Here is a 15697-nt window from a genome sequence, read left to right on the forward strand (position 1 = left end):
GGCGGTCATGTGTCACCTTTGGCATGTTTCCGGCAGTTCCTGCAGCCATACTGGTGCCAAACGTCGTGTCCTGCACTCCTTTGGACCCCACCAGAAAGGCCGAGAGGGGGGTTTTGACGACTGGGCAACTCTCAACCTCCATAAATTTGCCCAGGCATGCGCCATGGAGAGGTCACTCCATAGTTGCCTCACAGCGACTAAAACAACACGGAAGATACTTGGCATCAGGTGGCAGGACTATATCTCCAACACAGAAGTCCTTGAAGCGGCCAACACCCCCAGCTTATACACACTACTGAGTCAGCGGCGCTTGAGATGGCTTGGCCATGTGAGCCGCATGGAAGATGGCAGGATCCCCAAAGACACATTGTACAGCGAGCTCGCCACTGGTATCAGACCCACCGGCCGTCCATGTCTCCGTTATAAAGACGTCTGCAAACGTGACATGAAATCGTGTGACATTGATCACAAGTCGTGGGAGTCAGTTGCCAGCATTCGCCAGAGCTGGCGGGCAGCCATAAAGACAGGGCTAAATTGTGGGGAGTCGAAGAGACTTAGTAGTTGGCAGGAAAAAAGACAGAGGCGCAAGGGGAGAGCCAACTGTGCAACAGCCCCAACAAACAAATTTCTCTGCAGCACCTGTGGAAGAGCCTGTCACTCCAGAATTGGCCTTTATAGCCACTCCAGGCGCTGCTTCACAAACCACTGACCACCTCCAGGCGCGTATCCATTGTCTCTCGAGATAAGGAGGCCCAAAAAGAAAAAAAAAAAGAACTTCTCATTTTTCGAAACTCCAGAGACTATTGACCCAATTTACTCAGCCTCTCATCATAGGACAACCAACCCTCTCGTCCCAGGAACTAATCTAGTGAACCTTTGCTGTACCACCTCCAATGCAAGTATATCCTTCCTGAAATATGGAAACTAAAAGTGCGCACAGTACTCCAGGTACAGTCCTACCAAAGCCCTGTACATATGTAGCAAGACTTCCTTACGCTTGTACTCCAATCCCCTTGCAATAACGGCAACATGCCATATTATACCAACAGCAGCACAAAACTTGATTGACAAAGGAACCAGAGGTGATATGAGGAGAAACCTTCTATGCGGTGATTAGGATTTGCAATGCAATGCCTGATATAAGGTGATGGAAACAAATTCAACAGTAGCTTTCAAAAGGACATTAGATAAATACTTGAAGGAGAAAAAATTACAGGGATATGAGGAAAGATGTGGGAAAATAGATTGCTCTTTTAAAGAGCCAGCACAGGCTTGATGGGCAGAATGGCCTCCTTCTGTTCTATGATTCTAAAATTAAACAGCTTTGACTATCCTCATTCTTCTCACACCTGGACTATTTCAAACTAAAGGCTTGCTACCTGACCCGAATCCAACAAGACCCGACAACGTGTCTAGTTCGGGTCGGGTTGCTCTCCCGGGTCCAGCTTTCGGGCTCAGGCCGGGCCGGGTCCGGGTCCAGGTCCAGGTCAGGGTCAAACACACACAGTAAGTATTGTATTTTGCTCTGTTGGTAAGTGTCAAAAGTTGAAAAGCCTACCTGAGCTGGGAGTCCGGGATGTCAAGGAGGGAAACTCTGAGTCTGCGCAGTCAGCAAGTGAGTGTCTCTACGACGTCATCACGCTCATGCTGCAGCTTCCTGCAGATTCGGAATGGGAAGGTAGGTAAAGGGAACATTTCGGTGGTCGGGTACGGGAAAAAATGGAGGGACTCGGGCCGGTTTGGGCTCGGGATCTCATGTGGTTCTGTCGGGTTCGGGTTGGGCTTTTTTTCGTGACTTGAGCAGGCCTTTGTTTCAAACACTGTTTGAATCATTGAATGTGATCACCATTTACAAAGCCATTCTTTATTAAAGATTATGGCTGTGGACATGTGTTGTGAGTAACATTTCAGAAGGAAGATGTTAATTCTTTTCAGCATCAAAAACAAAAAAGAAAGTCAACCTTTACATAAAGTTCCTGAGGGTGGCTTCCCAAAATATACTTAAATGTCACATTCTGTAGATGGTACCTGCCTTAAAATTGTCATTGCTTCATTTTGTTTGAGATGTTACTTATTGGCAAACAACCTTTTAGGTTTCAGGCTTGGTTTAGTTGTAGCACTCTTCTCATAGGACATGGGTTCAAGCTCCATTGTCAGAGACTTGAGTACATAATCTAGGCTGGCATTTCGATGCAGTGCTGCACTCTCGGAATGTTTTCTTTTGGATGAGATGTTAAATTGAGGCCCGTATGTCCTCCCAGGTGGATGTGAAAGATCCCACGGCATTATTTGAAGAGTAGGGCAATTTCCTGGCTAACAGTAATCCCTTAACCAACGTCACCAAAAACAAATCAACAGATTATCATCTTGCTGTTTGTGGGATCTTGCTGGGTGCATAGTGGCTGTCAGGTTTCCTACATTACAACAATGATTACACTTTAAAAGTACTTCATTGGCTATGAAAATGCTTTGGGATGCCCCGAGGACATGAAAGACACTATATAAATACAAGTTCTTTCTTTCTTGTCTTTTCCCATCTATGTTTGTAGAATAGCAATTCCACAGAGTAGGTGGCACCGAGGTTGCAATAATTCAATTTCTAATTTAATGCTTCACATCAGAAATTCACAGGGAATTATTTTTTTATCTGTTATATTACAAGCAATTTGTGTTCCTTAGAAGCAGAGTTAGAAATCGGTACTCCAAGAGTTACCATTACATAAAGGATGGGTTGGATTGCATTTAATATGTACAAGTCACTCCATACGAGGCATCTTGTCCCAATGAGAATATATATGCCTGAGGCCAGATTCTTGCTAAATTTACTTGTTTATCAGGCCATCTTTGAACATACCAAAGCATTGTTCCATTTAATTACTTCCTAGTGAGATTTCAAATTGCACATTAAGCCTCAAAAATGCAATCAAGCAATGTCAAGAGTATTGTTGCAATTTACAAAAATAAATCTTTTGAGAATTTTCATACAGCATAAAGTACATCATTACTTTTTCAAAAAAATATGAATTACATATGGGACTGCTAAGGGATCGGGGGAATAAAGGCACTAAGCGAGATCAGGAGAATTACAAGTTCTAATTCTTGGTCTGGGCTAAGTTAGATAAAATTAGCTATAGCAAGAAGGGAGGAGAAAAAATTGACCTTCATAATCTTGGGCTGTGGAGGTTTTGTAATCTTAATAGCTCTTCATTGCCCTATTCATGCTATATATAATATATTCAAGGCAATAATGATACTGGGCTTTGAATCTGTTTTATAAACAGTTTTTAATGTCAAAAGTTTATGCAATAGTTACACCTAACCTGCCACCTGAGTTGCATTCAAAAACATCATGCAAGTCTCAGTGCTGAGTGGTCACAAACAATCTAAAACTCAATACATCACAGTGCATGTGTACGCCTGTACATGCAAAGTAGTCCTCTGAGTTTTAGAGTAAGCTGAAACAGTCAGTGTGTGTGGCTGGCATATGTTACTTAAACTACCACTGACTGACCCAGAAAAATTCTCATTAGTTGGTGGGTAAAACTGGCAGCTTCAAACACTCATCATGACACAATATGGTGGTTTACAGGCCATCCTATCAATTGATCAGATAGCAATGAAAAAGGTAACTGTTATTGCATCGTCAGATTGAGTGGGTCTCAATGGAGATGATGCAGTTGGGGGCCACTTTGGAATTGGTATATTTATACTCAGATTTTGTACACTGCATATATGCTTCTGTGATCAAAAATGCAGCATAAAGATCCCAGTTAAATATTCATTTTCATGTATCATTTATTCTAGTAAGATTCAGAAATGGTCTAGCTGAATTTATCAGTGAACTGTCTCATTTGCAAAGGTGTATTCTGGAAGTCTTGCCAAAAATCATACAACATTGATATGTGGTGATAAACATTATACCACTGACAACATTACTATTCATACTCATGGGATAGACAAGATAATGGGCACTTGCAGAATAAATGAGATTGCATGGACTATGACCACTCATGAGACAAAAGACATTAGACAGGCAAACGAGATTACACGGGTGGTGGGCAGCAACATTAACTAAGCACACCAATGAAATAGATGAGATTATCATTTACACTGGGAGAATCAAACAAGATTACACTGGTAGACAGCAGTGATTTTATCATCCACGCATAAAGTTTACAGCACAGAAACATCATTCAACCCAACTGATCTGTGCCAGTGTTTATGCTCCACATTGCTTCATCCAACCCTATCAGCATATTCTTCTATTCCTATCTCCCTCATGCACTTATCTAACCTCCTCTTAAATCCATCTCTGCTATTCACCTCAACTAGTCCATGTGGCAGCAAGTTCCACATTGTCCCTATGTAATATGTACGTTGTTACTTTTTGGGATTAGATGGTAGACCAAAATTCTACTGGCCATTAAATGCCAGACCAAAAGCACCGTCCACCATGTTACTTAATTTGGTGTTAAATGGGAATCACATTTAACTCATAGGCATGGATGATGTCTCTGCCACAATCAGTGATTTAATCTTATTGTAAATGAGCGTATCTATAAAAAGGTATTTCATTTTTAATGCAAATATTTAAAAACACAATCAGAAAGTCAGCATGACAGCTTCAGAACAAATTATATCTGAGTAACAAATAAATTACAAATCTACAAGATGAGGGTTAAACTTGGATAATTTTACTAATCTGCGAAGTAGTGGATTATTTTATATCTTTTTGAAAAATGAACATCTGGTTGTATTTATTTTTAAAATGAAGATTCGCATCTACAAAATGCCTTTCACAACCTCGAGACATCCCAAAACGCTTTTACAGCCAATGAAGTACTTTTGAAGTGTAGTCATTGCTATTATGTAGGAAACGGGGCAGCCAATTTGCACACAGCAAGCTCCCACAAATGGCAATGTGATAATGACCAGATAATCTTTTTTTCAAGTGATACTGGGTGACTGGTTGAGGAACAAATTTTGACAGAACACTGGGGTGGGGTGGGGGAGTTACTCACCCACTCTTTGAAATAGTGCCATGGGATCTTTTACGCCCACCAGAGAGGGTAGATGGGGCCTCACTTGAATGTCTCATCTCAAAGAGGACTCCCTCAGGAGCGCACTGGAGTGTCGGCCTAGATTTTGTGTTCTGGTCTGTGGAGTGATGCTTGAACCCACAATCTTCAGACTCAGAGGTGAGAGTATTACCAACTGAGCCACTGTGATCAATAACTAAAGAGAAATCCTTGAGTGACAACTCCAATGATGATTGTGGTGTAAGCTTTACTCTCACCACAACCTGCTAACTGCCTTTGACATCTGCAACAGTTGAATCCAGTCCAGTATGTCACAGCCTCTAAGGAAGAGTCAAATCTACAAACCCAATATCTGATGAAACTCTTCATGTGAACAAAACGTCATTAAAGAATGAACACACAGACAGTGTTGTCATTTCCCCAAAGGAAATAATTTATTTTTTAATTCTCCTGCCTTGTCTGCATGAGAATATATTTCATTTCCATTCCTAGAAGGTACGACGCAAGAGATTTTAAATAGTATCTATGACTATAACACCATCACCACTGACACAAACACTATTTGGATGCCTTTATCGATCAGTAGGAATGTATTTCTTGCAAGTATCCCAAGATTTCAAATTCACCAAAATAAATAGTTGAGCTGTCAGTTCTGCAGTCTTTTTGACACTTCTACTGATATTCTATATTAGAATGCATTTCTGTAGGTTTGAGGCAATCTCAAGAACCTCGGTATTCTGAGGATCGATGGCATGCATGGTCATATCCCCACTATCTCTATGAAATTTAAACTCCTCTCAGGTATACCTATTTTTTTTAAATGTTCCCATTTTTCTTGCTTATTCATGTATTATACTCTTGAGGTTCAGAAAAAATTGACTTTTAATGTGTGATCATTTGATTGTTTATTTGAGTTTATTTCCTTTTCTTCTATCAAGCAAATGCTGAATAGTTTTTCAGCATACATCATCTAAATACTTGCACAGAGGGAGCAAGGGAACATAAAGTGAAGAATGAGCCAACTTGGGCTCGTGTGCACCTTCAAATGGCCATTTAGTAGAGGCACGGGTAGGAACTGGATGGCAGAGACCAGGGAAAATGGAAAGTTACAAAAACAGAAAGTGCTGGAAATATTCAGCAGGTCTGGCAGCATCTGTGGAGAGAGAAACAAAGTTAACGTTTTGAGTCGGATGCCCCTCACAAGAATGTTTAATAATGCTGACTATATATGGCTGGATTTTTACCAATCCCCTGATGCCAGGGGTCGTGGCAGGGTGGGGGGAGGGGGCCCAGAAAATACCTCTGGGAGAGGCCTGCCACAGGCCTTGATGCCGGGAAGGCCCCACTCCATTTTGCCAGTGGCAGCGAGGCTTCATGGTGGCACCCCCGCTGCTCGGCAACAGAAACTTAATTTAAATATTAAAATGAATGCTAATTAATGATTACCTACCTCGCTGGGTCGGCCGTCCCATGCCGTTATTCCAGCTGGTTGCCGGAACTCCAGCGCCGTTCGGAGAGCCGAGGCAGAGCACTGATGGGGAGGAGTGAAATTTTCAGGGTGGTTTGGGGGGGGGGGAAACCTAACGCAATTGGTTGAGGGGATGGTGGGAAGGGGTTTAAGGTTGAAGTCAAGCAAGTTCTGGGTGGGGGGAGGGAAGGTCAGGATCGAGAGTTAAATTTTTTGGGGGGAGAAGAGTACAAAAAAAAGGATTAGTCGTGGGGGGGGGGGGGGGGGGGTAGTGGGAGAGGGGACTGGCACTGTGAATAAATGTTTAATTTTTTTAAAAACTGTGACTTTAAAAATGGAAATGAAATGGAAGGGCCTGAAGCCCTTTAAAAATGGTGCCGGCGCCTGCGCAGTGACACACATCTCATGCATGCGCCGTGCCGTTTTTGAAGCTCACCGCCGATCTAAAAATTCAGCCCATACACCTAACACACATTGTCAGCATGGCCAGTTTCATATAAACTTAAGACAGCAAGTGTTAGAAGCTTATTCCAGTGTAGGTGGCATTACAGTTCAGCTCAAACACAGTCTCAACCAACATTAGTATCCACATTAGTATCTTTTCAGAGAGCGGTGGAGGCAGGGTCATTGAATATTATTAAGGCAGAAGTAGATAAACTTTTGACTAACAAGGGAGTCAAAGGGTATTGGGGTAGGCGGGCAAGTGGAGTTGAGGCCACAATCGGATCAGCCATGATCTTATTAACTGGCAGAGCAGGCTCAAAGGGGCCAAATGGCCTACTCCTGCACCTAATTTGTATGTTCGTATGTACCTTCCAACCCAAATCACCAGATAGCGATAAAGGGCACAAACTAAAGCTTCATTTCCACCCAGCTCAGGCCAATTACAACATGCCTATCAACACCGAAGATCAGCTACTTCAGTACAGTTTACAGATCAGACTGGGACCTTACTGTAAAGGAGTGCAAAGGAAACCTGACCCCAGTCCGAATGCCGGACCCAGAAGCCCGACATGGCCCGGCCCGAACCTGACACGTGTCGTCGGATCCCGTTGGGGTCGGGTAGCAGGCCTTTACATCAGTACATGGGTAAAGGCCTGCTACCCGACCCAACCCCGACGGGTACCAACGACAAATGTCGGGTTCAGGCCAAGTCGGGTCGGATTTCGGGGTCCGGCATTCGGGCTCGGTCGGGTTTCCTTTTCTTTGCACACCTTTACCTTACAGACCTGTGTGACTCAGTTCTGCAGGTACTGCACTTATCAACAGAGCTATCAAAGGGCTTGATATTGCAATTTTTAATATACTTATTTCTTTCACCTCTTTTGTGTCATTTGTATTCTATTACTGCAAGTGTATTCAAGTTTAGTACCGGTGATTAATGGCACCTATCTGGATTCTGTTGATGAGATTTCTTTTGTCAACTGGGTAAACGTGAACTAGTGTGAGAGTGAAAGACCCATGGAGAAATAGATGCAAACTGCACAGGTCACAGCAAGTGCTATACATGGAATTCATGGCTGTTCAACAAGGTTCAGGTTAATAAAATGCCCTCCTCACTAAGTTTCTAGTTCATGTCATGTCCAGCCTCCTACTTGCCATTGTTTAGACATTCCAAAGCAGTAAATTATTAGATAGTGTAACTCCTCCAAATTCATTTTAGTGCATTAAAGCAAAACAGAATCTGCTCGGACAGCTACACGTCCAAAGCATGGGTGATGACATATGAAAATTGTTACATCAGTGTCAATATTAAGATATACAGTGTGCCATTAGGAGTTTGAAAGCAGAAATAGCTGATGTGGTTTGGAATGGAAGATCAAAGCAGATCCCACAAAAAAGTTAAAACACTGCTCACAACAGGCGTCTTTCTTTTGGAACAAAAACAAGAAATGCTGGAATCACTCAGCAGGTCTGGCAGCATCTGTGGAAAGAGAAGCAGAGTTAACGTTTCGGGTCAGTGACCCAGTTCCGAAGAAGGGTCCAGCATTTCTTGTTTTTGTTTCAGATTTCCAGCATCCGCAGTATTTTGCTTTTCTTTCTTTTGGAGCCATTTTGATCACTGGGTAATGTGCCAGTCTTTCTTTATGCAAGTTATTTCACTCTTCCCTCCCTCTACACCACCTTCTAAGCAATGTGTGGCCATTGCTACTTGTTTCCTTCCCTAACAGTTCCATGGTTAAGGGTTTCAGCAGCAGTGACAATGAGAGACACACAGACATGGGCGATATTTCAAAGGCCTAAGTAGGTGGCCTTGGTGATAAACTGGGTTTAGAGCTTGAGATTCAGGTTAACCAGAACACCAAGGTTGCAAACTGGCAGGTTGATTTTCAATGAATGTTCAGGAAGGAGGATGAGATCAAAAGTTATGGTGCAGAGTTTACAACAGGGACCAAACTGCAGATCTTTCCTCTGTCGAGTTGTTAAAATAAGTTCTTACTCATTGATGATGAGCAGTCAGACAGAACAGTAAAAGTTATAGAATCAGTGAGGTGGTTAAAAAGCAAAATTGTATCATCAGCAAACATGAAAGCTGACCCCATGCTATTGGTAATGTCATCCAGAGCACTGAGGGAGGATCACCATTCCTTCAATTACCCCACTTCACTCATGATCTACATTTGAATAACAAATCAGGCACTATCCAAGTCCAATCATTTTCTTAAAACATGTCAACACCTAGTCATTCACGATCTTTACGGCTGCAGTCTGCCAATCACTGGAATTGAAAGAATCGTATGCATTTACAAATTAAACCACGCACAACAAAGTTAATCATATAAAACCTGTTTCTTTAATTCTTTATTGGTGTTAAAGGGGTGTTGGTCAGTCACTGAACTTAGTGGGAAGTTATTTGGTGTCACCATCAACAGTGCAAGACTGAAATGTCTGGTCTCAGTGGCACAGAGCAATATAAAAACAGTTTAAGCACTGTTTAGTCAGTTTAGGTGCAAGGTTGTCATGTAACCTCACTGCAGCATTTAAAATGGCAGACCTGATATTGTACTGGGTGGGGAGGAGAAGACCACCATGATTTCACCTTGCACAGTCCTCCAGCCCCATAACCTCCGAGATCTCTGTGCTCCTCCAACTCTGGCCTCTTGCATATCCCTGATTTTCACTGCTCCACCATGGACGGCCGTACCTTCAGCTGCCTAGACCCTAAGCTCCAGAATTCCCTCTCTAAACCTGTCTGCCTCTTCACCTCTCTCTTCTCCTTGAAACCTAACTCTTTGACCAATCTTTTGATCCCCTGTCCTAATATCCCCTTATGCGACTCGGTGTCAAATTTTGTTTGTTGACACTCCTGTGAAGCACCTTGGAACATTTTATTATGTTAGAGGCCATGTATAAATACAAGTTCTTGTTGCATGTAGGTACAGTATTGTCGTCACTGGCACCATTGTGCCTTTAAGGTTTTCTTCAAATAACAACTCTGTATTGGAGCCCACTTATGAAGGAATGATCAGTTAAGATGCTTTGGTAGAGGTGCAGGCTTTGTGTTGATTTAATCTCACAGATCGCTTCAATTCTTGTGTCGATAACACAAACTTTTAAAATTAGCTAAGTCAGCATAATTTATCTGACATCTGTAGCTTATACAAAGGGGAAAAAACGTACTTTCCAAAAGAAAAATTCTTGGCAAATCAAATTCTTCATGTCATGTATAGGAACATCTTCTGTTAATATTCACTCCTGCCAAGTTTATGTAAAGAAAAACAAAAAAAAATTTGTCAGTATCTAAAGTGACTGCAGTATCATCCGATTGCTTTTCTAAGTGGAATGAATATACTAAAAATGGCAAGAGGGCAGGCCTGCTTGTTTAGTTTGGCAGGAAATCCCCTCAAGATATGCCAAAAAAATGATATGGTTACATCACACATCTGTTTTGAGAAATGAAAATCATATGTATTGGAGCCTCTTCTGTCAAAAATAGCTATCTCACTTGTTTACAAATAGGAACCCATTCCTGAATAATGGGATGTACTCATATCTTCCATTACTATCAGCTCAGTGAGAATTTCCAGCTTTCCTTTTGCTAGCCAATAAATCAGTATTAGGGGAAGTCCCAAAACACTTTTTCAACTTCCATTATTCTTACACCTCCAATTTTCTTGGTTTCTTTCCTGAAGGCAACAAGATGCCGGGGTACAATCCCACGGGCACCAGCATCCCTCCAGTTCCTTGAGCTTTTTTCATGTGTAACCCTAAATAGCAAATGACAACAGGGAAGTCAACCATCCAGGGGAATCACAGGCCTGTCTGTCTTGTTCACATATGCACACTTTCCATATGGGGTTCGTTGTATAGCAATCAGGAGCTGAAAACTCTACTGATTTTCTTCCCGATATGCAGGCTCAGGCCAGTTACAAGCTACTGCCACTATAGCAGAGATTGTCTAACTCAGCACAGACCCAGAATCGAACCCAAGATCTTCCCAGTCCATATGACTCTGTCCCACTTTGATCAGCACACTTGTTATTGCAAGAGCTCTGTCATTTTTTAACCCAATAAGGACTGTAGCAGCAATTTTGTACATTGATAATTGTCATGTGACTGCAATACATGTAAACTAGTTTCTTTTGCCAGTAATCTACTAATCTGCAGTGCACTTAATTGTCAGCTGTTCTGTCACTATTGATTATTCTTTCACCCATAATACCCATCGCATAAAAAAACTCAATGATAAAATATCCTTTACCACATACAATATATTCAGTGAGCTTAAGATGGAAAATGCAATCTCAAATATATGCTAACTATATAACAATTTCTGCGTAACTCTTGCAGGTTATGAGCCGTTTGATTGGAGTTGGCTGTGGGTTCAAGTCCCACTCCAGAGATTTGAACACAAAATCTAGGCCGGCACTCCAGTGCAGTACTGAGGGAATGCTGCACTGTCGGAGGTGACGTCTTTTGGAGGGGACAAATAAAAGCGCTGTCTGCCCTCTCAGGTTGACATAAAAGATCCCATGGCACTATTTTGAGGAGTAGGAGACTTCCGCCTGGTATCCTGGTCAATAATTATCCCTAAACCTGCATCACTGAAACAGATTATCTGGTCATTATCCCACCTCTGCGCAAACTAGCTGCCGCGTTTCCCACACTATAACAGGAAAAGCAGTTCAAAGAGTACTTAATTGGCTGTGAAGCGCTTTGGGACATCCTGAGGTCATGAAAGGTGCTATATAATTGCATGTCTTTCTTTTATACCTTCTACAGAACGCTCCACAGTACTTCACCTTTCCAGGACTAGTGATTCTGAAATCTTAATACAAAATCACTGCAGTCAGCTGTTTGCCAAATTATCCACCAGCATTTGTTTTTCTGCCTATAACACTTATGAATATGATTATTTTTATTATTCGTTTCTTGGGACGTGGGCGTCGCTGGCAAGGCCAGCATTTGTTGCCCATCTCTAATTGTCCTCAAGAAGGTGGTGGTGAGCTGGCTTCTTTAACCGCTGCAGTCCATCTGGTGCAGGTACACCCACAGTGTTTAGATTTAGAGATACAGCACTGAAACAGGCCCTTTGGCCCACCGAGTCTGTGCCGACCATTAACCACCCATTTATACTAATCCTACACTAATCCCATATTCCTACCACATCCCCACCTGTCCCTATATTACCCTACCACCTACCTATACTAGGGGCAATTTATAATGGCCAATTTACCTATCAACCCGCAAGTCTTTTGGCTGTGGGAGGAAACCGGAGCACCCGGAGGAAACCCACGCAGACACAGGGAGAACTTGCAAACTCCACACAGGCAGTACCCAGAATTGAACCCGAGTCGCTGGAGCTGTGAGGCTGCGGTGCTAACCACTACGCCACTGTGTTAGGGAAGGAGTTCCAGGATTTAGATCCAGCGACAGTGAAGGAATGGCAATATATTTCCAAGTCAGGATGGTGTGGCTTGGAGGGGAACTTGCAGTACATTACAGTCGACTACATTTTTGTAAAATATTTTCCTGCTGGGGAGTATCTAAACCTTGGCTGTTGCCAAACTGTGCCTTAGTAGTTTGGACTTGGGTAAGTGAGGTGTGTCCTGACAGGAAGAATGTGCGTACGCCTCATATTGGGCAAACAAAAGGAGTGTCTGTGTGGATTTCTCAGTAACTTTGCATTGAAACTTTTAGAACAAGGTGAAGGGTTTCTGCATGCACCAACATCTAGCTGGTCTCACTCCACCAAAAGAAAAAAACAAAGGATTTGAAAATTACTAAGAACAAAAAGGGGGAAAAGGTCAAAGGAGTGCGTGCCATGGTATTATGCAGTTTGGGATTCAGGATATTAGCTAAATCCCCATAATGTATATTATACTCTAACTGGTTAGTCTATGTAGAATATGACAGGTGGCGCACTTCAAGTCAGAAGTGTTTGCTCGCCATTTTGCAGACTTACAAGGCTGTGTACCACTTGCAAAATCGGCATTACGTGGCCCAATTTCGAGGTTAGTGCAACTCAAATTATCCTGTTATTTATTACATTTTATGCCTCGTCATAAACTTCATGACGTCACTACAAAAGGACACCGTCCATGGACAGAAACCAAGATTCTGTTGTTCCAGAGGCCATGCACTGCCTCTGAACATTTACACAGTTAAACCCATTTTCTGTAGCTTCATGTCAAACTCGTACACTGGTGTCATAGAATCCGAATTAAGAGGATATAAAGGCAACTGAAAATTAGTTTTGATTACAAAAACCCAGCATAATGTAACATTTAAAGTTTGAACTCCATTCTCAATATGTATTTTATGCAAAAGTACAGACACCAGGGACTGAATTACAAAACAGTAATCTAAAGCTAACTATTCAGATAGTGTTCAGAGATGTTTATCACATCCCTTGATTGGGTTATGGTCTTGTAACTCACTCACAGGTATCCATTATTCTAGATGTAATTTCCTGTCAGACTAAAATGGACTACAAATAGATTGATGTTCTTGTGCATTAAAAGGGCATTTGTGGAAAATGCAACAGGGATAGAATTACAACAAGCAAATGTGATACAACACATGAACATCCAAGATTTCTAATGTGGTAATCTGACTGATGTTTCTGCAGACCTAATGAGCTAAATTTTAATTGAGGATATGAGTCATTGAATGGTCCTACTGTATGTGCAGAATAACTAAATTGTTTTCACTGGAAGCAAGGCAACAGGTCACAGTACTAATAGAATAAAATGGTGCATTTTGCATTGATTTATCAGGATTACAACTGAATACTCAGAAGGAAAACTACTTGCATGGTTTTTAAAGGGCCAACATCTCACAGTGATACAGTTAATAAAGGCAGTGGATCATTAGCTCATGAATGCCAGAAGTTCCCTGCATGCATGTAGGGAAGCAACTGCCCTCAATGCTCCAGAAAGGGAAGAGAAAGTCAACAGTGCTCCTGATCACTATCCAGGAACTCCTGCTGGGAAGTATAAGAGTTGACAGTAGGTGAGGCCATGATTGAGCTCAGCATTAATGCCCTCTGTAGCCAAATGGTCTGCTGATGCTCACTGTCTGATTCATGTATGATAAAATGGCCACTATAGCAAAATGCACCTGTGGTATTGCACTGAGAGTCTATGTCTTCGATTAATATGGGGGGGGGGGGGGGGGAGGGGTAGAAAATTGGTACAGAAACAAGAGGATGGTGTCTAATTCCACTGTATCCAGAGAAGGAAGTGAATCAGCTTTTTGTTTCAGTACCTTCCATTCTTGAAAGGGTTAAACTGACCCTACCATCCCCCTCGATTAAGCTTGCAACCATTTAAATCCAATTAAATTCTATCCATTAAATTGTTCAAGTCACTGAACTGTTGGAGTGACTGTCTTTAATACTGTTGGTGGGCAGCATTCTGCCATCACAGAGCACCTTTCAAGTGCAAGCTGTGAAGGCTAACATGAGCCATTTGAACAAAGTAATTTATTGGTGGTTTTCAGTGGCAGCTGTGAAATCCATTGGATTTTCTACCCAAATTAATACCAAAAAAAAAGCTTGGAATAAGTCCCAGAAAATGTCACAATAAAACTGTAGAGCATTACAAATGTCTGCAGAAGATTTAATTTGCAGCTACTTCCTCTGGCCCTATATTACATGTCACCATGCTCATTACTGGACTGAATACCTGGCACTGCTAACAAATCAAAAATCTGGTTGCATTTAACTCTGCGTCTTGGTTTAGTGCTAATACCAAAGGGATTTGGTGGCCCAATTTGCAGAGAAGTTTCCTAATGCTAAGATATATTAATGCATTAATGGTAAAGTGCAGCATGTGACAACCAAAAACATTTTGTACTCTTAACTGTCTCATTAAGAACCATTTAGCAAGATATAATCATCATATTAGAAAATTATGCAAAATTATAGTATGGATTTTTGCCATCAAAACAGAATGTGAAGATATGGGAATATTTGGCTACTCAATGCCTATTCCCAAAAGCCAATGATTACCAGCCATTCTGTGGTATTTATACAGAAAGGCACCTAGAGTGCTGCCGAAGCAAGCATGTCCATTCCTTCAGGTTGGTCACCTTTTCTCCTGGCTTTGTCTCGTTCTAGCCATTCTCTGATCCAGAGGGAAAAAACAACAGCTTCAAGCTGAGAATTTCAGGTCATCTTGAAATGGATTCATCTCCCAAAGCTAGAGTGCAAAATAAAGAGAAAGTGACATCTGAATACCCCTGTTCACTATTTACAAAACAGCATTTCCCACAAAAAACTATCAACAATACTCTTTTGCTTAAAAACAGTATATTTTTGTTTCATTTTCAAATTAATTATGCCCTTGGAATATATGATTATGTGTTAACTTTACTTGTCACCCACTAACAAAATGTTGAAAGAAAACACACTTAGCTGAGAAGTATATAACCAAAGCAGATATTTAAAACAATTAAAAATTGTATTGAGTAGATGCCTTACGTTTTACTGCCAGCAATGTGTTTCCATGACAACATGCAACAGAGGTAACAAAATAGGGGTTTGTTTCATCCAGCTGCACTTGCTTAGGTATCCCAGTGTCGTCTTCTTTCCTTCCCAGTCTTCCTCTGGCACCCTTTCCCCATGTATATACTTCACCTTCTGTTAAAATAAAAGGAGATGCAGTAATACACCCTGATTTCTGCTGCTTTAATCAAACAAGGGTACTATTTTATAACTAAAATGCTAGTTTTGCAAAACAATCAC

The 15697-nt window shown here is 41.6% G+C and overlaps 1 protein-coding gene across 4 annotated transcripts in view; it reads right to left on the reverse strand.

Annotated features, from left to right (window-relative positions):
• Window positions 1-3228: 3228 nt before the first annotated feature.
• Window positions 3229-15697, reverse strand: part of nek8 (NIMA-related kinase 8) — a 59065-nt gene continuing 46596 nt past the window's right edge. For 2 of the 4 annotated variants that reach the window (XM_068010476.1, XM_068010475.1), the window contains 2 exons: window positions 15434-15592; window positions 9297-15152 (listed from right to left, as the gene is read on the reverse strand). In XM_068010476.1, coding sequence (XP_067866577.1) covers window positions 15124-15152; window positions 15434-15592 — 188 coding nt within the window. In that variant the 3' untranslated portion in view covers window positions 9297-15123. Of the gene's footprint in view, window positions 6193-9296; window positions 15153-15433; window positions 15593-15697 lie in introns of those variants that run through there. The other 2 variants (XR_010968767.1, XR_010968766.1) reach the window with 2 other exon arrangements.

The sequence above is a fragment of the Heterodontus francisci genome, chromosome 30, assembly GCF_036365525.1.
Source record: "Heterodontus francisci isolate sHetFra1 chromosome 30, sHetFra1.hap1, whole genome shotgun sequence".
NCBI classification, from domain to species: Eukaryota; Metazoa; Chordata; class Chondrichthyes; order Heterodontiformes; family Heterodontidae; genus Heterodontus; species Heterodontus francisci.